The sequence below is a fragment of the Falco punctatus genome (genome assembly GCF_963210335.1).
Source record: "Falco punctatus genome assembly, chromosome: 4".
In the NCBI taxonomy this organism is placed as follows: Eukaryota; Metazoa; Chordata; class Aves; order Falconiformes; family Falconidae; genus Falco; species Falco punctatus.
Window position 1 is genome coordinate 98,086,467 of NC_137583.1, and position 23,967 is coordinate 98,110,433.

General features: G+C 40.4%; 1 protein-coding gene across 13 annotated transcripts in view; it reads left to right on the top strand.

Annotated features, from left to right (window-relative positions):
- Positions 1 to 23,967, top strand: part of TRAK1 (trafficking kinesin protein 1) — a 141,052-nt gene that overhangs the window by 67,532 nt on the left and 49,553 nt on the right. The window contains exon 1 of one of the 13 annotated variants that reach the window (XM_080382633.1): positions 7,064 to 14,099. The exons of 7 other annotated variants lie outside the window; for them this stretch is intronic. In XM_080382633.1, the coding sequence (XP_080238759.1) occupies positions 14,036 to 14,099 (64 nt within the window). In that variant the 5' untranslated portion in view covers positions 7,064 to 14,035. Of the gene's footprint in view, positions 1 to 7,063; positions 14,100 to 15,379; positions 15,792 to 17,354; positions 22,498 to 23,967 lie in introns of those variants that run through there. 5 more of the 13 variants (XM_080382625.1, XM_080382634.1, XM_080382624.1 and 2 more) reach the window with 5 other exon arrangements.

Here is a 23,967-nt window from a genome sequence, read left to right on the forward strand (position 1 = left end):
TAAGATGGTTTGTGCCTTTGTCCTTTTGTTCGTATTCATACTGTTTGACAAAAAGGTACCTTCTGTGCCTGAAGGGCAAGTGTGCAGAGTTGTGACCTTCTTGGGTTTTCATTCTTTTGTTTGAGCCTGTAGATGTTTTTATCATGGTGAATAGATTCATGTCTCTCTGGGTTCTTCCACTGTGGGTATTGACTTTGCTATACAATTAGAGAAGAATTCAGCCACTAGTTGCAGATTAATAGAGTAGTTTATGATTAAATGAATCTTTCCCCACCCCACCCCCCTATGGTTTCAACATGGAAATGCAATTGTGTTGCTCTTCTGAATATGTTGCACATTAAAATAGTGTGCAGAGCATCGAGCCAATAGGTACTATGATAGAGATATGGTAGTTAAGACTTAACCAGTAGTGGAGTTAAAGATATTACAGTAGCTGACAGATTTAGATATACTTACTGAGGCACTGTGCAGCGAAGAGGTGAGTTACAGGGCTCAACACAAACCTTTGCAAAGATGGCTTCATTGCATTTTGAAGCACCTGGACAATTCCCTTTATAAGGAGCCAGGCTGGTAAGGAAAAGCATTAAGAATATGAAGAACTGAGTTTCTGACTTTTAATGCTTCAATAGAAAACATTAGTAGAGAGCTTAGATATGCTCTTCACCTCCCTCCAGTCAGTGGGAAGGGGGAGGAGGCAAGCTGAAGCTGATCTGTGGAATCGGTTGTACTACAACTCCTCCCTTTGTATCAGTCCGTTAGTGCTGTTATAATGATGGCAGAAGTTGGCTTAATGAAATGTTTTGAAATGCCAGGTTTCCAAAGTCTTTAGTAACTGGATTGGTCCTGTCTCACAAATCAGATTGTCTGTGTGGGTGGACTGTTGCAATAACCATGGAAAGATGCTTTGCTAGTGGAGCAAGGAAGTAAAAAATCCATGTGGAAGCATCCTAATTCTCCCAGCAGAGTTGCTGGCAGGGCATGTCCCTTGCAATGGTGCGTGGCTGTTGGAGATGGATACAAAACAAAGCTATGGACAACAGAGGAATGGGGTAGCAGTAGCTGCCTGGAACTGAGTAGTTAAACAATTTTATCCGGTTTCTAGCTTACAAGCACGATGACTGCAACTTTACCATGTTGCTGTGATTGAACATTTCAGCCAATCAACTGGCTTGAATGAAAAAAAATAGTGTAATTCCTGCCACAGCGTATGTTTTCTCCTTTTATTGGGAAATAACTGCTTAAAGAAGAGGAACGAAGCAAGGAGAACTTCCATCAATAAAAGTTTAGTCCTTACTATTTATATGCAGGTACTTGTGTATAGATAGTAATTTAAGATGTTTAAACAAATTTGGATTGCGTCTTCGACCGATACCCTGGAAACTGAGATCTCTGACTTTACCCTTGTTCAGTTTTTGTGGACAAGCCATATAATGCATCTATACATGAGAATGCAAGATCAGAAAACTTTGGCATATTTGGAAATCATGGGACTGATTATAAACATTGGTTTATGAAAAAAATAATTGTCAAAATAAAAATATTAAATGAGTTGGCAGAAAAGTCCTGTGACTTATACATCAATTTGGAGAGTGTTTTCCAGGTTGTAGCTGCTTGCACAATGACTCATTTTCAGTGCAGCAATTAAGGCACTCCTTCTCTACCTGTTTAAGTTGTTTAAAAACCTCGGGAAGGGGGTGAGCAAATATGTAACTTGTCTCTTAGAAAGTTTTAGTATAATCTTACAAATTTACACTTATTTTCAAAATGGTATCCTTTGTGGTCTGAGATTTCTATGGATCTAGTTAGATAAACAAACATGAAATTTCAAAATCACAGTTTTCATTAACGGAAGGAAGAACTCATCTATTTTTGCAGCAGCACAAAAGGATTTGCTGCAAAATAAAAACTCTTATCAGAATTAAATGTGCTACACACAGATTTTTGTTATACCTTCTTCAAACATCTTAGAGATACCCAAGATAATTAAAATAATACTGATGCTGTAACTTGAGCTGGTGCAGAATATTTTTAGGTGTGAAATTAAGTCTTTGCTTATTGTTCCTGGTGGTGTAGTGTTGATGAGCTTTGAAACCAGGATGTAACATGAATAAATGACCAGGTTGTAGAGGAAGGGGTATGTTGTGGCTTTATTTGGGAGATGTTGACACACACAGAAATACTGGACAGCGAGAAGGATGTTTGGACATGTTTTAATATATGTAAATATGGTGCAATGTTAATACATATAAGTATGATGTCTTTTGTAAGGCTTCCTGTTACATAGGGAGAGGGCTTATCAGGAAGAGCAACATTTCATAACCTCTCACCACACCAGTTAAAAGTGTAACTACGTGGGTTGGAAACAGTCTGAATGGTAACTCAACAGTGACAGTCTTGCGCTGTAACTCATTGCTTTAATGATGTTCGGGTACCTACTGTGAACAACTGGAATTAGGGAAGGGGAACACTTCTGTTTTTCCAGTGGTTGTAATTGCACTCCTACCCCTCCATCCAAGTGCAGTGGAGGTTGATTTTTGGGGGGTGGTAATTTAGAGCAGCTTTTTTCCTTCCTTCTGCTGTAGGTTTTGAATGCGTTTGTGACCAGTTACCATATTCAGTGACTCTTTAACCTCTGTCTTGATTGTGATCCCTATCTTCAGCTCTGGTCCAACTAATTGTCTAAGTTTTGAACTAGATGGATGTCTGAACCTTTGAACCTCAGTACTGAATTAATTAAAAATAATTTGAGGTCCACAGAAGTAGGAGAGTGGGGTGTTCTAGATGTATGTATATATTTATATATAAATAAATAAACATGTGGTTTTGTATGCATAAGTAATAAATATCTAGTATATATGTATTGAAGTACAATTGGATTTGTAGGTATCCTTTTGAAAGAACTTTAAAATACAGTGACCAGATCTTAAATCACTACTGAAAATTAAAATAATTCCTCAAGTGCATTTTTAGTTAAGTCTTGTAAAGTGAATAAATAGCTTTTAAACTGTACTATCATCTTCATTTGTTCCTGTTTTAGAATGGCAACATGGAAGGCAGAAAACTTGCTTGTCAAAAAGGTTATATAAAAAGCTCTAACTGATTTGTAACCCCAAACCCAAATTTTAAACTGCATTCAGAAAACAGTGCTCTCAAGGACTATCTTAGAGAACTGCACTTCCAAATAATTTGTTTGCTGTTTAAAATGTCATTTTTATATGAGTTACAGTACATGATTTCTGTATTGAGCATATGCACTTACATGTTCACATATACCCATTGCACATTTTATTATTTGTTTATAATTTGTTCTCATTATCCACCTTTTCTATAAACCAGACTTGTTAAAAGGGAACTTGTGATACTGCATACCTATTTGTGATTTTTCTGAATAATAGCTTTATATTTAATAAGAGAGGCTCTGTCATGGTTCAGATAGATTCAGGTGTCTCTAAAGACCATTATTTGTGAAAGAATCAAAATTAATTGTAGTGACAGTATTCTCTAGTTGGAGTTAATCTGTGTTTGCATTTGCTCCCAGGAGAGAATCCATGGGAAATATAATTTCTAGGAGTGATTCAGCATATAAGGTAACTGGCAGCTGCATTGCTGTCCTTTACAGTAGAAGCACTGAAATGATTGAGTTTTCTGAATAGCTGATGGGTGTTGGAGTGGTGTAGTCAAGCTTTTAAAGTATACAGATGCATTTTCATTTAGTTAAAAAGCAGATTAGCTAGTAATGCTCACACACGCTTGTTTTACACTGACTGCACAGGTACCGTTTCAAGGGACAGAGGGGGCTGTGTTTTATGTTTATCATAGGAAGCATATCACAAGAGAACACTTGGATGTAGGGAAACAATAATTTTTGAGTGAAAATGACATATTAGACCCTACTGTAAAGGATGCATGGAGTACAGCTGTTCTCAAAAGTAACTTGATAATCACAAAATGCTATCTGTTCTAGTATTGTTATTTCTCCTTAAAATATGAAAATAAGCATTGTTCATGTACTAAAAGGTAAACACGAGGGTGGATGGATGAAGAGCGAGCTTCAATGCAAAGATAAGAGTAGGAAGTGACTGTGGTCTGGGTGGGTTTTCAGTAAAATTAAGTATCTTTTGCAGCTTGTGTATAATAAGAAACTATACATTAAACTGCTTTGATTACTGAGTTGCAGACTAGCAAGACTTGTCATATGAAAGTCTATACAGAGCAAGTATTTGTGCTATTCTTGTATGCCTGAGTGCTATATGCCAGTGATGTGTATTTAATACTGACTCTATTTTGGTTCGCCAGTCTGTTGAACTTGTTCTGCTTGATCTTCTGACCATGGGTAGTGGTTACAACTGAGTCAAGATATGACCTATGAAAATAAAAAAGCAATGAGATTTGAGTGATGTGGATGTGTGTGTGCATATGGTGACTTCATTAATTACTGAAAACCTAGGTTGTCTGTTGAGCACCTCTCTGTTCTCTTTCAGTAAAACAAACTTACAAACTGTTTTTTCTTAGTATTTTTTTAATAGCCCTGTTCTCATAGGCTTATACAGATGTGCAAATTGTGATACAAGGTAAATCCAGTAATAATGCTGCAGAGCTATGTGAGCTAAAATCACTTTTTCAATGCCACCTTCATATTTCTTAAATTCTTTGTGATACTTGGATGATATTTTAGTCTTTACGATTGCAAAGCATTGAGTTCTGAAAAAACATTAATTGTTGCTTTTGTGATATTTTACAGTAATGAGGACTGTTCTATCATTATTAGTAGAACCCTAAGTCTTCATACTCTTTTCACTGAAGAAAGAAAACTTTATTTAAGTAAAAATGTCTACAACCTTATGCTGAGTCTAGTAATGGTCTGCCATTTCCAGCAAGGTGTTATACTGCCTGAACTCCTTTTAACAGAATGAAGGATGTGCATCAGAAGATACAACAGAAGCAGTGGTGATCTCACCTAATGTAAATTGAGTTGATTTCTCTGTAGTGGAAAAGAAGACTATGGGCCAGAGGAATGTTTGGATCCTTTGTCTTAAATCTCCCTCCACAACCTACATCAAAACTTTTAGGCCAAATACTGATTACAGCTGGCTATGTCATTCCTACGGGATTCCTTTTAGACAACTCGCTGATTTTGATTGGAATTCAGATGACTTTACAACAGAAGTTATGCTTTGAATTTTAAAACCTAGCTTTTGACTTTTACTAGTATTCTCTTAAGCTTCATGAAGATTACATACTGAATATTGGCATTGTAACTGTTCGGTATGAATATGCGAGGTTTGAAATCTGAGCAATTAAGAAGAGCATTTGATTCCTGAATGACTTATGAAGAATGTCCTTGCAATTTCTGGACTACATGCTAAGATTAATGCTGGTTTATAACCAGCTGGTGGAAATGTGATGAGTTTCCTTCTGTGTTGATCCACGCAGGATAACAGTCAACAGTGACCCTTAGCTATACTGCCGTGGCTTGTTAGAGCAGATTTTCTGTCTTCCTGTTCCTTTTTGTTTTTGAGATCCTGAGTTCAGTCCCCAACCGCAAAGGCCGGCAGTCACAGAATCTGCTGAGCAGTGTCATTTGAGCATGGACACAAAGCTACTTAGACCTCCTTTGCAACTAATTTTTGAGGATATTGGTGGTGGAAAGAGGAATATTTAAATATCCAAGCGTTTTAATTTATTAGCAACTTTTGGGGGGAACTTAAGCTATAACCTGGGAATAGGCAATCTAGAGAATTAGTTCTTAAAATTTAAGATATATATAATAAAATGAAATGAAAATTCCCAACAATGGCAGTTGGGAAATGGAGTCTTCACACTTGGATGAAGATAACTTTTGGGAGGAACTGAACGGTTTATTAGTGCTGTAGCTGTTCTTTTACATTCTGAAATTCCAAAGCACATCTTTTTCATTTTCTTTATATGCTTCAGACAGAAGGCTGAGCCAGCCCCTACAAAATTAACAAAATAAAGCTGATCTGACCTAAAGCATAATCAAATAAATCAAATGTTACCTCACCAGTCTCATTAAACTCTGGAGGCGGGGTGCCTTTTAAGGCAGTTTAAAATAAAGCTGCACAAATATATGATACAGCGAAGTGATGCTCCATCTCCCTGCCCCCAGCTTAGGGCACACTTTCAGCTGGCGGCTGGGGAGAGGTCTGTAAGAGCCAGGCCTAGGGCACAGCTCTCCAGGCACAGCCACCAGACACAGCAGCCTGCCTGAGTCTGGGTTCTGCCTTGGCAGCTTATGAGGACAGGGCCCAGGATCACCTGGGAACCCTCTGAGATACTTGAGGGTGCCTGCTGCTGCCCAAGGTATGTGGAGCCACGGGGATATGGGCCCGAGGAACTGTCAGGTGCCCTTGATCCAGGGGTGCTCGGAGCCTTCCTTGCAGCTGCTGCTGGTTAGGGATGGTCAGTCACCCTTTTAGGTGGCGCTTGGGAGAGCCCTAGGTGGCAGCCAGGCCCGGAGTGCAGCTAGCATGCAGCGCTTTGTGTGGAAGGTGCAAAGAAGGGGCCCTCGCTGAGTGATGAACAGCCTAAACTTTCAGGTATGGTGGCGTTGTGCCACAGGGTGCATTCCACAGGTTTTGGACCACCTGTCCCTGCCAGGGCAGATACTGGAACCCAGACAGAACTTCAGATGGTGGATGCAGCCCTGCAAGTCCCAGGCTGCTGGGAGTGCCTGGGGCCTCTCGCTGAGGTAGGGAGAGATGGCCGCCTTTTACAGAGGAGGCTTGCTGCTGGTGGAGAGCTATCTCCAGGCAGAGAAGCTGAGAGGAATTCAGCAGGCTGCGCAGCATTAGGGGGCTTGAGAGACCTAGACAGGATCCCCGAGGAGCTGCTGAGACACTCCAGAGAAGTGACTCCAGGGACCTTGATGAGCTGGAGAGGTGAGTCAGTAAGAGCTTGTGCAAGTCAGCAGAGGGAGGTGCTAAGTCCTGCATCTGGGGAGGAGCAACGCCATGCACATGCATGCCATGCCGTGCTGGGGCGGCTGGCTGGAAGGCAGCCTTGCAGAAAAGGGCCTGGGGCGTCCTGGTGGGCATCAAGTGGAACATGAGCCAGCAACATGCCCCTGCTGCAAAGAAGGCTAATGGTATCTTGTATTAGGAGGAGTGTTGCTAGCAGGTGGAGGGAGGTGACTGTTCCTCTCTACTTGGTACTGGTGAGGTCACACCTGGAGTGCTGGGTCCAGTTCTGGGCTCCCTGATTCTGTATTCCTTCAGTGTAATGCAACTTGCATTCCTTTCCTCTCCCAGGAAGCTGCAATCATGACTGTCAGCGGCTTTTTTCACCTCCTTGTTAGAAAAATAGGTCATAACCATGCTGCTGTAATATTTTTGTCTATCCAATCAAGAGTGATGTTAAGCTCAACAAATATTCTTGTTGTCTCCAGGAGAAATATAACAACAGAAATCAGAGATTGTAGTTTACATTATTTCTAAATGGTGAACAGTTTACAAATTTGATTCTTTAAAGCTTTATTCTTCGTTTGCTTTATGCTGGATAGGGGTGTATTCTCTTAAATGTCTGTTTCTCGCTGTCATGGTCTCATTTAGAGTATTTGAGTATGCCCAGTGATACCTTAATTAACCTATGCAGCTGGTTTTGCAGGTAGGTTGCTGAAGACCATATCTATTTTGATTTTATACACGTGCAAATACAGTACTCAGTAATAATTTGGGGGAAGGGAGAAATAATCTTCTCATGTGGAAAATAGGTTTTTGTCCTTAAGTAACTTGATTTCATCTGTCTGCCCCTGTCTCATGTTAAATCATTTTGTTTCAGTGGGAGAAGTTAGATTCTTCTCTGCATTAGAAGGGTCTTTTGTCTACCAGGTGAGGTCAGTGTTTAAACACCCTTATGGTGTTGGAAGGGACCAGCTCTGTCCCATCGGCAGGAAGTACTTGCACCATTTTGAAGCCCTGAATAGCAATTCCATTTTGACAAAGGAGAGTTGATAAATCTGAAGCACCCATTTTTCTAAATTCCAATTCTGAAAGCTGCTGATAACAATGCTTTTCACTGCTCTGGTTCCACTTTTCAGATTGAGCAAGCCACAGTGACATCTTGCTAAGCAAAATAACTATAGTGGAGGAGTCTCTGTCTAAAGTTGCAGAGTTGTTGCTCTAAGTGTGCAAGTCACAGAATGACTGCTGTTCAACTGTTCTTTTAGAAGGTGAAACACCAGTAACTCTTCACTTCAGTAAATGAGATTCCAGTTTAGAAAGAACAACATGCCAGCCTGTCCTTGAAAATCATTTTGACTTTTAAATATGCTTGCTTTCCTTTCTAATGTTCTTTAACTTACTTGTTTTTTAAAGTCAGTTAAAAATGTCAATTTGCAAAGTAAGTATTATGGCAACCCTGACTGTTAACAATATGCATTGCATAGTGATGGTCTGTACAGCTGCTCCTCTGATGGAAAGGGCTCCAGGTGATGTTAATGGACAACTTTATCCTGAGTGGTGGCGACTGTAGAAAATAATGAAAGGATATGGTGTTTAATTATCTGAACATCCTGATGTGATGCTGCAGCCAAAAGAAGAAATGTGACCCAGAGTTAATCAAATGGGAGGTAATGCACTGTTGCAGCTGTCATGAAAATACTCCATCCAGCTCTGGTGTTCAGTTTCAGAAGATCCTCCTGGAACTGGGAAAGATTTGGAGGAGAAAGCTGAGAATGACCAAGCATGGGAACTCATGATTTATAGTGACATAGTTTGCAGTGACACTCTTTGTATACTTTATTTGCTAGCAGAGATGACTTGCTGCTGCTTTGCACCCTCGCAACATGGTTCGCTGCATCCTCGAGTGTTCTCCTCCAACTTTCTTGAGAGGCCATGTTTATAAATGAGGTAGTTGCAATTACCTTAGTCAGAAATTCTCTTCAAACAAGGGAAAGGATTTGTGTGATTTTTGTAGCCTGGTTAATTTAGGCAGATCAGTGTTGACCTATGGTGTGGATTTATTCTAGCAAAAAGGAAGGAGGAGAGGGCTTAAAAGCTTTTTCAAGCCAACTTTTCTGCCTAATAAAACCCCTTTGTAACTGCAAGCTTAAGGAGTGCTCAGTCTAGGTGATCACAGTTGGCTACCAGAATTCTTTATCAGTCTGCATATTTTGCTCTGTGGAGAACAAGTAAAAGTGGTGGGTTTTTGTTTGTTTGCTTGCTTTGAAATTAACCATAGAAAAAATGGAGCAAAATCTAGCAGCTGGAAGAGAATGTTGAATGCATGTGAACAACTGTATTTAGCTTTGGAATAGGAAAAAGCAGATTCCTTTTAGTCACAAATCTATTACCTGAAATCTTTCTTAACCTTAAGTTTTATATGAATGTTTAGGTAAGTAAAAAAAAAAAAAAAAAAATCTCAGAAATAGTGTTGTAATATGGAGATGTGAATACACAGAGGTTCAATGTTGGTAGACGCAGTCTAAAGAAAAATGTGTTCTGATAAGTTTTACATAAGATGAATCTGGTTTATAGCTGTAGGAAGGAAAAGTAGGGCTGCAGAGGCTGAAAGTAGGTTCTGCAAGGATGCAACTGATTTGTCAGCCTGGTCAGGCTTTCATGTTGACAACTTGACAACCCTTCCAGCTCCCACTTTATGAAGCTACACTTTCTTATATAATTGAAGGGATGCTTGCATGTGGATATCTGGATATGTAGTATTCTGTCTGTCAAGGGTTTCTGTTTTCATGCTGGGAAGGCCATACATTTATCCCATATTTCCAAGTCTCTTGAGGAGTTCTGAAGTCATTTGACCACACAAGTGATTTTCTTCACAGAAAAAGAATGCCTTTCTGCATTATACCAATGTTTCCAATCAAATCTGTAGAAAAATATCATTAAAATGAACAAGAAGCCCCAAACCCCCACCTTGAGCTGTTTCTATCCCGTCTCATTGGAAGGGGGTGTGTGTGCCGGGGGGAGGACAGTGAGATGAAAATTCTGTCGTGTTGAAGATTTCCTTTGTTTAAAATGTCAGGAATTAAAAAGGAGAGAGTCCCTGCAGCAATTTAAGCTTGTAGCCAGTGTTTGTATTTTAAATGCTTGTTTAATAGCATTACCAGACTGAAATTACCTTTCGGACAAAAATAATACAAGTGGAACAAATAGCTTATATGCAGAGCAATTGAGTTAATGTTGCCATAGGAACCTTTATTTTTCTCTGACAGTATTTTAACAGTGTAGCCTTAATTGCGTTTAATAGCGTGTGCAGTTCTTGCAGAATTTCAGTTATGCATACTCACAAGGCAAGACTGAGCTAGGGCTGGATTGCCTTGTCAGATTCCTGTTTCAAGATGCCACATTGTGATGGCAGAATGATCACATTTGGCAAAAAAGGTTGCACTATTTGAAATGTGATTTGTTTAAAGATCATTTGTATGACTTTGTCCAAAGGCTTTCAGTGGCTTTTATATAATCCTTTGTGACTTACCTACCTGAAGTTCATGTATGCTTACTGTGCTGCTTTCACATCAGTATTGGGTGTAACAAAAATCTGATCAGCAAAATAAAGCCAAAAATAACACAGTCTCTGTCAAAATGCAAATAAGTTTTGTTTTTCAGACCCTTGTTATTTCAGTGTGCCTCTTGATTTCAAGAGGTAAGGTTAGCTTGATGCAAAAGCATTGTAACAGGGCGAGCCTCTGTGGGGAAATCAGTATGATCTCTGTGCTTTTCATGTACAGGGCTAGAAGTTAATAAGACATTAAGATTTCCTGACCTGTGGTGGGTACAGAGGGGCAAAAGCTGTGGCAGCCAGAGCTCAGATGCAGACTGTTCAATTCTTGTTGACTTTGCATTTTGGTATCCTGTAAATGGGGGAGAAGCGCCAGTAAATGTGGCAGTGCCTTGGTTAAGGCTGTGCTGCTTTGCTTTGAATTAGCCACCCAAGAATCACAGTGCTTCCAGCCTAGAGCAGGTTGACTGACTTCACTTGGGTATTACACCAACTCAGTTGACCACCAGTAATAACTGAAGTACCAACATTAGACCTCTTCATCTGGAGACTGACTGCAGGAGAGCTGCAGGCCTTGGCCCCAGGTGCCTAATGCTGGCTTATGGAGGAGAACAGACAGGGTCCTAAGAGTAAATAAAGTTGGACAAAACCAGTCATTTAGAAACATGGGCTTCAATTTGCTGCCCAGCCAAGAACATCTCACAGGGGCAAGGTGGAACTGTATTTGCGGAAGAGCTCTAGCACTTCCAGTCTCTATGAAGCTTTGAAGTTCACAGTGGTCTGAAACCATGTGCCCTTGTTCCTACTGCCTAGGAAGTTAAAAATGAGTGTTTTGTATAATGAAAAAAGTTCAAAGATCTTAGTCAGTGGCAATTAAAAAAATTAAGTAAATGAGTGGAGGCCCTTGAACTACAAAATCATAGAAGAGCAGAATGGTTGAGTGTGGAAGTGACCTCTGCAAGTCATCTGGTCCAATCCTCCTGCTTCAAGGAGTGTCCCCTAAGCAGGCTGTGGCAGTGCTCAGTCACCCTTCTATTTAAAAAAAAACCAACAACAAACCAACCACAAATTCTTATGTGCAGCATGACCCACCTGTGTTTCAGTTTGTGCTAGATGCCTCTGGGCATCACTGAAAGGAGCCTGCCTCTGTCATCTTTGCAGCCTCTGTTCAGATATTTATACACATTGGTAAGATCCCCCTGAGCGCTCTCATCTCCTGGCTGAACAGTCCCAGCTCCCTCAGCCTTTCCTCATAGGAGAGATGCTTTGATTCCTTGGCCTTTGTGGCCCTTTGCTGGACTCTGCCTCCAGTAGCTCCATCTCTCTTAACACTGGGGAACCCTAACCAGACATGGTACCCCAGGTGTGGCCTCACCGGTGCTGAGTAGAGGGGATATTGCCAAATAGGTTACAATATTGTAGGATGAACACAGGGATTTCTACACCCCGACACACAGACACCCTGACACACCCCGACTTAGCAACATGTTATTTTCCAGTGGAAGTAATGTGCCTGCAAACAAAGGTGTATTTGAGTTTGGCTGTCATCTGGAACTTTGGAGCTGAGTGAATAGCGTGCTCAACTGCCACTGAAAAATGTTTGGCAGATGCATGAACCGATGTGTTAATCTATGCTTCAGCTATTAATATATAAAAGGGATGTGGCAATTCCCAACCTCAGAATTACTGCAGTGATAATTTTTATACCAGAAAAGTTGAAATACTAATGCGGTCATGAAATGTATGTATTTTCCTTTGCATAGCTTGACTGTGTCTTAAATATTGCTGTTACATAGAGCAAAGTGGTACCAGTCAGGGAGTAGAATATGGGGTAACAACGTAGAGAAGACATGACTGAGAGTGAGCTTAATAGAAATCCGCGAAATCATGAGTGATTGGAAAGGAGAGATTGAGCATTCAGATTTCAGAGCTGGAAGGAGTGAATTAAGTTAGTAAAATTGAGTTGCAAAGCAGAAGGTGAGGGCTTCTTATATCATGAATAGTAGATGTGTGGAACTCCTTGCAAGAGGATGTTGGAGGTTCAGAAAATGTATACGGGTGCAAGAATAGACAGGGAAAGTCCATCAAGAACTGCTAAAACTAGACACTGTATCTGTATCAGGCTATCTATGAAGTTGGAAAAATTGGAGGTTGGGAGGGTAGTTGCGGGAAGTATTGGCTGGTTCTCTACCCGCTCGTGGCTGTTCTTGTAGATGGAGCCTTTGGCTGGGCAGACACCTCCTTACTCAGACCCAGTATGGCCTACTACCTTGTGTTATTAACATGTGATTCTACTGGTGTTCATAAAGGAATAGAGTTTCCTAAAAAAGGAGGAGAAAGGGCTGAAGAGTATGTGGCTGTTATGTACAAAATGGATGTCAGTGCCTTTGGTAACTGTACCTGCTCAGATTCAGACATGCTTATTGAATCGCTGTTTGATGATGATTTAACACCATTTCTTCCTCAGACAGATTTTCTTCTAATAGCTTAAACAATTCTATTTTGTGCTGCAAAAATAAAGTCTTCTCTTTCATTTCCAAAACACTGAATACAGACATTAAGCTAATCTGTGTGACAGTCTTCAACATTTTTAGGAATAGAGCAGTGAAAGTTTGTCCTAACCTCTTGTTTTCAGCTGTGAAGCTCAGATGCTTGGGAAGAAAAAAAAAAAAAACAAACTCAAAAAAGGGTCAGTCGTTCATGGACAGGGCAAAAGTAGAAACAGATTAGCTTTATTGCAAAGGGAAATGTATTGCTGTCCTGATGTTTCTGATTCTTTCATTTTTTTGTTTACCACTTTTGCAATAACAAGATGCATAAAGGATTCTATTATATCAGCCCAGAATAGCGTAACAAAGCTGTAACGTAGCTTAATTTTCCATGGGGAAGGCAGGCTTTTATCAGATTGGGGAGGAGAGTAGTAATGGACTAGATTTTCATTATTAATGTACTGCATGTAACCGGTGAATTGTGATGGCATGATGGTGCTGTTCAGTGAGCGGTCAGCAGAGAGTTGTATCATCTTTCTGAGCAAGGATTTTTGCTTCCAGCATGGAGGGGTACTTCTAGTCCATAAAGCCAGAAAAGCAAAATGCATTTTCTTTATCTCTGCATTGCTTCTGGTGCCAGCTCGTCTCCATAGCAACATGTTAGACTGAAAGAGATGTGGAGACTAGGGAGGAAAGGAATGAGTTAGAATCAGCCAGGCGGTGGTGGTGTGTGTCCCCTACGTCAGCGCATCAGCCTTTCGATAGGATGATTTTGTTAACACCCATCCAAGGCTCCTGTGCAGAGCTTCTTTATTAGAGGAGCCGCCAGGGCATCTGCTTCTCCCTTCTGCATCCTTTTTCTGGTTTTTATTTTATTTTTATATTTTCCAAATACACCCTCCGCACCCCCCGTTTTATTTTAGTTGCCTCGTTGAAGATGTGCAGCTTATTTTCAGCTTCCTGTGAGCTTCCTTGCGCTGTGGTATTTCGCCAAGGCAGGAAGGCATGGCTGCATTTCACTTGACCTTAGCAGAGAAGTGAAATCTCGTCTATGTTGTTGAAGGATACTGACTATGCAGAAATTTATTGAAGCAGATTATTATGAACTGGACTGGTATTATGAGGAATGCACAGATGGTAAATATTTATTTGTAGTCTCTTGTTGCAGAATTTGGAGCTTGTAAGATTGGAGCATCGTTATTCAAGGGTTTTAAAAATGAAATACCTAGAAAAAGGTGCCCTGGTGTAGTGGAGACGCCTGCATCTCTGTTGCAGCTGAACATCTCTTGTGAGTGTGCTACAAGAGACTCAGCCATATAGCTTTCTTTTTTTTCAAAGGGAGTGGCAGAGGAGTGTATGTACTGTATGAGCAATCTTTGGGCAGGGGCAGTGGTATTTGAAATGATAACTGTATGTATTGAGCTAAAATTAAATACACTTACTGTAAGATTCTGTACTGGTTTGAGTTTTAAGTCTGTTTTTTCTGCACTACCAATATGCTGTAATATGTATATATTTAATGTGTTAATAGGCAGTATGTGTTTTCTCGCTGGTTATTTGTCTGTGAAAGACGTTTGAAACTGGAGCTTCCTAAAAGTGAGCAGGTTAACTTTTTGAATTTGAAAACTATCTTCTGGGCCTTCTCCAATTTTTCTAATGTTTGCTTGGGTGATTATTTCTTTATCAGAGCACTGAATGTTTTCATCAGACTTCTGACAGAAGGCACATGAGGAAGAATAGGGAATGGCTAAAACTGTATTCTCTGCAGAGTGGAAAAATCAAGATTTCTCATTGATGGCATTCAGTGATAACCTGTAAAAGAAAACGCAGCCTTTGGGAAAGCAGTAGTTATATATGGATTTTATTCTGGTGGGAGAGCTTGGTTTAAACAAGACAAGTCCAAGATCAAAGTGAAGCAAAGAGCAGAAAGGAGAGTAGGCCATGGGGATGTTGTAAGTATGTGTTACACAAAGATATTTTGTAGTGGTTTGATAACAGTATCAGAGGGGACGTAAAGAGTAAAGATAATTGTGACAAAATTTTGAATGGGTTTTTATGGTCTTTTCAGTGGTATGTGCTTCCATTTATTTCTCTGTACTAGATTTTGGAACTGAATGCCATTTCAGAAACTTGTTAAACTTCTCTTATGTTTAATTGATTACAGGAGTCCGGGTATTCAAAGAGGAAAGGTGTGTATTTATTTGAAAGATCTGTCCACTTTAAATTGGATTTAATCCATTATGTAACCTTTATCCTAGGTTTGACCCTAGTAAATACTGTAGCATCTGATTAATCTGCATGATGTAACAAGCTGAGTTGGCCTGGTTTTAGAAGCTTTAGAAATAGAACAGTTATGCTGCCATTAAAAGCAGTAGCTGATTTCTAACCCCCCGCCCCCCCCCCCCCCCAGGTTAAATGCAGATAACCTTTTTATTGTTCATTTTTATGGTCCTTTGTCTGGTCAAAGCGTCGTTATGCAGAGGTGTGGTATGCCTGAATGTCTGAGTGAAGAGCCGATCTGCTCATCAGTTTTGTCTTAAGGTGTGTGCTGCGCTGGAGAAACTATGGGAGTTCCATGGTAGTGGAATAAGCAACAGGTGTTAGGCAAGCATTTAAATCCTTTGTGGGATCAGGGCCTCCGGAGCACTAGTGGTTGCTCTGATTCTGGGCTTACGAGTTTTCCTGTGAGCGCTGAGCCGCCACCCAGCGTACTTCTTCCATGACCTGAGACCTGAGTATGTGCGTGCTGGCTGCTTGAAGTGTTTGGGAAGCTCTCCTCAAAGAGAAAGCAGCGTTTAATGTCTCATAGGGAAACCATTTCTCTGGTAGGTAAGGCATAATACTTTCTTAAAATTACTATTTTTAAAAAATTTATTAAAATATTACTTCTTACATGATGGAAGCATAGTGCTGTCAGTCCTGTCTCAGCCTCTCAGGTGAGTGGTAGCCCTCCAGGGTTTCATGGAGCCTTTATGGGGTTAATGTTCTTTTGCTTCTCCCAGTTGAAGTACTCAAGACAAAAGGATTTGAGAGGTGCGGTGGAAGGCACAGTCTTTGGCCTTCAATACTGGCACATTAACTTGGGTTTAAAATGGTATTGACCTTTTTCCTGTTGATGGAAAAAGGTATTCTAATCGTAGTGGGAGACAAAAGAAATTTTTATAGAGGAAAATGGAGCTTTTCCAAAAACCTGGAGCAGATGGCATATTATAAGAGATGCCTGTCTCTTGATTGATGTTTGATTTTTCTGCCATGTATTTGTCAATACCAGAGTCATTTGCCTGAGAGTCTTTTTATATTCTGTAGAGAGTGATAGGCAGTTGCGGCTCAGCTGACCTGTTTTGAATATCTATTTTAAGACAAGATGAAGATAGTTAAAGAGCTCATTTCTCTGCTATACATGAACTCTCTGGAGCTCAGATGTATGCATGCATTCAATTTGTGAATCCCACCCAGTTCACCCTTTTTGGTAAATGTAACAGAGGAGAGTTGGTGGTACATTGAAACTAATTGGAAACCTCACAAGATACTATCCTACAGTATTATTTTTCCGATTAATTTGTTCATACATTTTTTATCAGAGCTGCTGAGACTCAGATTTCCATGTAAAAGATGTGACTTCATCTGTTTTCCTTTTTTTAATAACTATTTCAGCAGCATGTGGTTTCTTGCTCTTCAGAGAAAAAAAGCCCTCTAAAATTGCATCAGGCTATAATGCTATCATTTAACTTAATAGGTAAAAAAGTGACTCTCACTGTTACTTCAGATTTAATGAACCAACAGAGTAATGATGTCTTCAAATTGGGTTTGGTGGCAGTTATTTTTTTTTAATACCTTGCAAAAAAATTAACGTGCTCAAAATTTGCCATTTATAAATCTTTACAAAGACTTTCTAGGGTTGGAGTAATGAATTAATCCCTTTAGGTAAGGTCCCCTACAGAGTTTATTTTTGGTAGGGGTAGATGGACATAAGACAATAAAATGTCATACTGTTTGAATAGCATTACAATAAAATTAAACTTCTGTAAATAACAACTGTTACACTGTGCTTTTTAAATAATTTTCAAGTATAACATTTTATTATATGAGCAACGGTTGTCACCTTACTTGGCATTAATTAAATATATTGCGTAGGTGGAATGCGAAGGGGAAAGAGCTGGGTGTGTGCTTGGGTAGGGAAGTAGCTATTTTCACCTCAGACTTTGAGATTGACAGAACCAATGATAAAAGAAGAAAAGATAAAACTTTTGTAGACATCTATCATGAAAGGAAGCAGTATAAAAGTATAGGTTCATCTAGATGTTTGGGTGTTTTAGACAAAACCAAATAATTCTTAAAAAAACCCACATGTAATGCAACTCGGGTGAAAAAAACAATGCAACCCCCCCCACACAAACTACCAAACAACTAAATAAACAGATAAATAGATAAATAAATTTCATATAGAAATCTTTATGAATAGCCTTCTCCCCCTGCCTCTTTCTTAAGCCATGTTTTTATCCTCTCAATGAACAATGCTTTGTAGAGAAGTCCAGGTTGACTTTGGCTCAAATTACTTTTCTTGTGGTTTCTTCCATTACTCGTTTATTTCTAGCTGAACAACTTCATGCTAATGCCTGAGAGTTCATTGCCTACAATTCCAGATGACTTTGTGTATGTGCAATTGGCTCTTTTCTCCTGCTTTTGTGGGCCTTGAGTTTCAGCAATTCTTGTGGAGAAGATGGCGCTTTTTCCTTTTTTCCCTGCCAATCCCACTGTGTGCCCTGTTCGTTACACATGCTGAAGCTTCTAACTGCTTTTATGTTTGCTTGAGCAACTTTATCTCACTCTCTTTGTCATTCCAGCACACCTTATCCTGTTTTTGCTCTTCTCTAATTTTCAACCCCTACCTGTATTTTCTTCCTGGTCACATTGGAATTTTTTCATCACGTGATCACATGTTCTGTTTGCAGTTACTGTTTGGAGCTTTTCTCTGTTTTATTTTCCACTGCACTGAAATAATTATCAGCAAGCTCCCTAACTTTTTTCCTTGAACAATAATTAATAACGTTAACGCTTGTTCTCCTTGACCTCTCAGCCACTTTAAGAATGTAAGAATGATTACTTGCCTTGCCTATATTGTGCCTTTACAGATGTAAGACTGTGTCCTGGTTCCCCTCTGCTCCCCCCCACCCCCCCACTCCCTTTTTTTTTAAGTCACTCCTTTAAGGTAGCATTAGAAGAATATTTTGTCTTCCCTGCTGCAGCTCTTAGAGTTCTTGGTTCTCCATGTTTCTTCTCTGTGCACCTTAGTTACAGGTAACCTTGCAAACACACCTCTGCCATCTCTTTGGGTGGCAGTCAAACATTTTCCTTAAAATCCACTTCCCATGACATCTTACCCCATACAGCAGGAGTTTAGCTGACGGTTGGGCATTTATGATGAATCATCGTCTCCCTCATATATTAGCCTCTTTTGTCGCTGGCCCTGTGGACAGAGTAACCCTGGTGTTACTGTGGGTGTTGGGTAGATGCTGATTTGTGGCATCTAATGCTGTCTAAATCTGTGAGAATCTTACAAATGCCTGTTGCATCCAACCTCTGAAATGGCCCTTGCTCTATAGGTATGGGGCTAAAATTCTCATTCAGGTTGTTCTTGTTTTGCTTCTGTGTCCTGTATCTCTATACTTGATAAATATGGTTGAATTTTGCTTATATTCATGTAATCATTGATACCATTTTCCTAGTTTTCTGCTTTTTGCTATGTCACTTCTTGTTCTTTATTCCTCCATTGACTCTCTATTCTTTATTCAGTCAGACCTAAGCTACTTGTACTTGTATGTTACCTCTATGTATTTTAGTATGGAGGTATCTTTCCTCTTTATTCTGCTCACCTGCTGAATTTCCAGGTAGGCTTTTTCCTACTTCATCCCATTTTGTTTCATTTTTGCAAAAGTAACGTGCTGTCCTTTTGGTTGAGTTGACAGAAGATAATTTGGGTGGGATTTTGAAAGAGTGGGAAACATGCAAAACCTGTGAAAATTTAACAAGCTAACTTTACTTGACTGAGCAAAGCACATGTTCAATGACCAATTTATCTTCCCTCCCTGAAAAGCACACCCCAAAACACCCACATTTCTTCAACATACTTAAAATCTGAGTGCTGCTGTTTCAGGTGTTGTTTTTAGGATTTGTTTGCTTACAGAGACTCTCTTTGCAGCATTGTTATTATTAGTTAATTGTGGTCAAAATTAATGTGGTTAATTGTGGAAAATGTTATTGATAAGGAAAGGTTAGAATTATTTGAATACATTGGAGTTCCTTGGAAATAATGACTCAGGACATGAGGGTTTGTTTGTGTTGTGTCCAGCCTCACCCTTCTTCAAACGAGCTCCTAGTTCGCGTGTTTGCCGTTTGATCACAAAGTTGCTGAAGGCCATCTGTACCTTAGTGCAAGCTTCGCATGAGGAATGTGCATCTGTGTGCTTTAAGGATTGCAGCTCACTTAGCAAGCTTCCTGAAGGAAGTTAAATGTCTTTCGCCGCTAATGCAGAGCAGTGATTGCAGCAAATATGCCAAATTTACTTTGCAGTGGCAACCCATAAAAATGTGTGTTCATTCTGGTATATTCTTGAAGTTCCTGAGTATGTATTTATAGGAAATACTAAAAATCACTTTTGACTCTTTCCTGATTAGAAGGTATATTTTCAGAACCATATGCAATGTAGCTTTTCCCCTCCTCCGTAGCTGCTTATTGTTTGGTATCTGTTGGAAACCTGGCTCTTAGTCTTTAGAAAGTCAATATTCCTGCACTATTAAAAGGACTTAATGCAGAATAGCACTGAAAATGAGTTGATAGTGTAAGGGTTCGGTACACATTCCTTCTCCACCCATTAGTAATTTGCATCAGCATTTTTCATACACTGATATCAAAGTGGGCATTGCAACACTTATCTTCCAGCTTTTGAATGTCAGAGTCCTCCTGTGTGGCATGAGTTCACATGAGTCACAGTTCAGAAGTCAGCTTGTGGAAATACTCATTTATTCTCCTTATATTGTCATTTAGCCTGGAGAGAAGGTGGCTCAGGGGAGACCTTACCACTGTCTACAACTACCTGTAAGGACGCTGTAGTGAGGTGGCTGTCGGTCTCTTTTCCCAAGCGACCAGTGATAGAAAGAAGACAGGATAGTAGAGAGGAGAGGAAGCGGTCTCAAGTTGCACCCGGGAGGTTTAGGCTGGATATTAGGAAAAAGTTCTTCACCAAAAGGGTTGTGAAGCATTGGAACAGGCTGCCCAGGGAGGTGGTTGAGTCACCATCCCTGGAGGTATTTGAAAGACCAGTACATGTGGCACTTAGGGACGTGGTTTAGTGGTGGGCTTGGCAGTCTTAGGTTAATGGTTGAACTTGATGATCTTCAAGGTCTTTTTCACCTTAACAATTCTGATGCTATATGTATCTTGGACAGCAACGTGCATGTTTTCAGTGTATCACCCACTGCCCTGCTCTCCTTTGTAAGCTAGTTGGTTAGCTATAGTGAACACTTGCCAGCAATGTTAAACCCATAGTATGTCAACAGGGTTGGCAGGGGTGGACTCTTCTGTCCCCAAGTTTAAAAAGGTGCTACTGGCATTTTTTTAAAATGAGTTTGTTTTGGTTATTCTCTGAACTTCAATTCTCTAGCTATTATTAAAATGTGATAAATTGACACTGGATGGCAAGTAGGTACTTAAGACTCTTACTGTCTTTCTTAATTTTATTTTATTTTAAAGAGTTTTGATTCATTGTTACAGAGGAGAAATGAAGACACAGGAAAGCTCTAAGGAGCCAGAAACTAGAAGTAAACCCTATTACGTTGTTATTAAAATTGCATCTTTTAATGTCATGGTAGGTGGAGAAAGGGACAATCCCATTTTTTCCCAAAGCGTTCTTGAGGCTGTTGCTGCTGCTGAATATTGCAGTAAATTTTGGCAAAGGTCAGGTTAAGTTGGAGTAGTAAGGTCCTGTAGTAAGGTCCTTCTTTACTCAGAAATGAGTGTTCCTTTCCTCAGCAAGCACTTAATGTATTTCATATCCTTTGGCTATTTTTTATATAAACATTGGTACAGTGTTCGTATATAAATATCAAGAGTTTAAAACATAAACCAGAATAATTTGTTGTGATTGTATAAAACAAGTTCTTTCCCATCTCGTAGTGCCTGGTACTCTCACACCACTGGAGAGGTGGTAGTCAAGAAATTGTTTCTATGTGATCCTAACTGTTACGTTCCGCTGGCTTGTGGTGCTTGGCTCCCTTCCTCCCCAGCAGTTAGGGCCCCTCGGGGGGTGATGAGCTGCCCTTGGCTTGCGGTGCCCCCATTTTGCCTGCCATAGGAGTGCCTTCTGCAAGCAGCAAAGGGCACCTCTTCGCCGTTGAAAAGTAAGGGAGGCAACCTGGCAAACATTAAATATCTACAGCCGCAGAAAGTTAAATAAGAAAGTTAACCTGCCCTATGTCTGTAGTCAAGTTTAGCAAACAATCTGTTGGAAACCAAGAGGTCTGAGCACAAGGAGGGAGTTTTGTTTGTTGTTGAACAAAGAGAGACGTCCACCCTTGAAAATGCATTAGGGTGCCCTGTGTGGACTTGAGGTATTTCGTTTCCCCACAGCACACAGTAAAGGCGACTGTGGAAAACGTGTTTGACAGCTGATGTGATATGTCATTTAAATGCTTGGTGCAACCATAGTATTTTTTTGAAAAGCAATAAAAAAGCTCCCTTCCCCCCAGCCTGATTCTTTGCACAGCGGTGTCAGTGCAGCTGGACTGCTGTGCAAGAGCCGGACTCTTGCTGCGCAAGAGCCTCAGCCTTCGAGACCTCTCTGCTGGGTGGGATTGGCCGTGTGCGCAGGCTGTGGCTGCTCGCTGCTCCCCTGAAATCTGTTACTTGCAGCATTGGGCAACTCGAGAGGTGATTAAACTCCGTGAAGGTGCACACCCTTCACTAGGTGTGACAGTCGGAGGCTGGGTCGGGCTGCGCTGCCGAGACACTTGCAGGAAGCTACCACTTCACTTGGACGAGCAGGGGCAGAGGAGGGAGAACCTTGTTGACTGAGGAGTTCCAAGGACGGGGGTTTTCAGCCCACTTACTTTGTCTGGAATATGCTGGTGGAGCTGTTGAGCAGAAGCAGGCTGCCCTCAGAGCTGGTATGAGGAACAACATAAATCTTCTAGCAATTATTAGACAGATGGTCTCTTCCCTCCTCCACCCCATCTGTACAACAGAAAGCTGTTGTGCTAAGGACAAATACTCAGTTGCTCAGGAGCTCCCTGGCTGAGCATGTGAGTGAGGAAAGATGGTATCCTGCTTTGTGGAGACCTCGCTTTGCTCTCCCCCAAAATACAGCCTCCGGGGGAATGACTTCCCATCTCCTGTGAGACTAAGGCATCATATCGTGTCTGTTTGGGACGAGTTCAGCAATGTCAGTGAAGGAAGAGGAAAGCTTTGAATATGATTATGAAAAGGAAAGTAGGAGAGAAGGCACATTTAACAGGCAGAGCCTTGATATCTTGGAAGAAGGTACTTTTCACCTTTTGATTTTAAACTTTTACGGTAGTAGCAGATGGCAACGTATAAGTTATTTGAGTGATGTTTGTGGATTTAAATCTACTAAATTTTACTTTTTTTTTTAATGTGTAGCCAGTATGTTCAGATGGAATACTAAGAAAATACTCATGAGCAGGATGGATCTTGATTTATATACACTACTTTAAAGAATAAATACATTATCAACAGATATAGACTATGCAATATCTTTCTAATAATGAAACTGGATTTGGGAAATTATCTTTCTTTGGAATTGTATGCGGTTTTTGTATGTACATCTTGTGTGTGTGTGTTATGAAGCTGTGTGTGTTGTCATTAGGTACTTCTAAAAATGAGTAGAGCAAACAGAGCAACAATTTTGTGCTTGTCCATGAACTTGAAAGCGAACAAACAGAAAAAATCCAAGTTTTGGGTCTTGTGATTTAATCTTGCAACAAAACAAGCAACGGAACAATCTTGTCCTGCTTTGTGGAAATAATGGACATCTGCGTTTTGCAGGCAACTGGGCCGTTGGGGTGGGAGTGTGAGTGTATGTGCATTGCAAACCCTCCTGTGCACCTGCTGTATGCTGTGCACTGGCTGCTTCCCACCAGTCTGGCCATCTTTTTCAGGGCTTCAGGTGCCAAAAGTTAAATGTACCGTTTATGTGATTTCATGTGCTGTAAATTTTGCTTGAAAATAGCAGCTTTATGCTAGAGAACTGTTACTTCCAAATACACTATCATAAAGCTGGTGTAAAGGTACTTTGAAAGATTGTCAGCACAGAGGATGTGACCTGCTGTGCATTTATACCCTTACGTACCTTATAGGAAAGAATTCCTGTGTCCAGAGCCCCAGTGGACGAAATGTGCTTTTTGAATCCTGTTGCATAGGTCTTTCCTGTAAAGATCTCCTCAGAATCACATATTCCACCTGGATTTTAGTCATACTTGGTCAATAAACCATCCGTCTCTCCTGTTGTGGGTCTCTGAAGGAAGCTGAGCTAACCTGTGTGCCTCTGCAAAGTGGAAAGGTGCTGGAGAGAATGCTGGTAGAAGGAAATTTAAAACTAGGGATTGGAATGGGGAGGAAACTTATAAGAGAGGCCAACCAACACTTTCATATTTGATTCCTGGGGTTTTTTTAGTGATTAAATGGTTGCTGAAATGTACATCATGCTGTTCTTATTCTTCTTGTTGACTTTACCTTTTGTCCAGATCTAAGTAGTCTGAAGCTGTTCTTGTTGATTTTGAGAGAAAAAAAGAAAGCTTACTTCCATCTGGGATAAATTTAGCCCTGTCCTTCTACAGTACCTTCCCTTCAAAAGCTCAGTATGTATTTGAAATGCCTTCTAAAGATGCTTTCTCTCCTCCACCTATACATTCAGGTCACCTACACAGTTACTGTAGTAGTGATACAGGTGCACAAAAATGATGTATGGTATTTCTATGTATCCTTGCATGT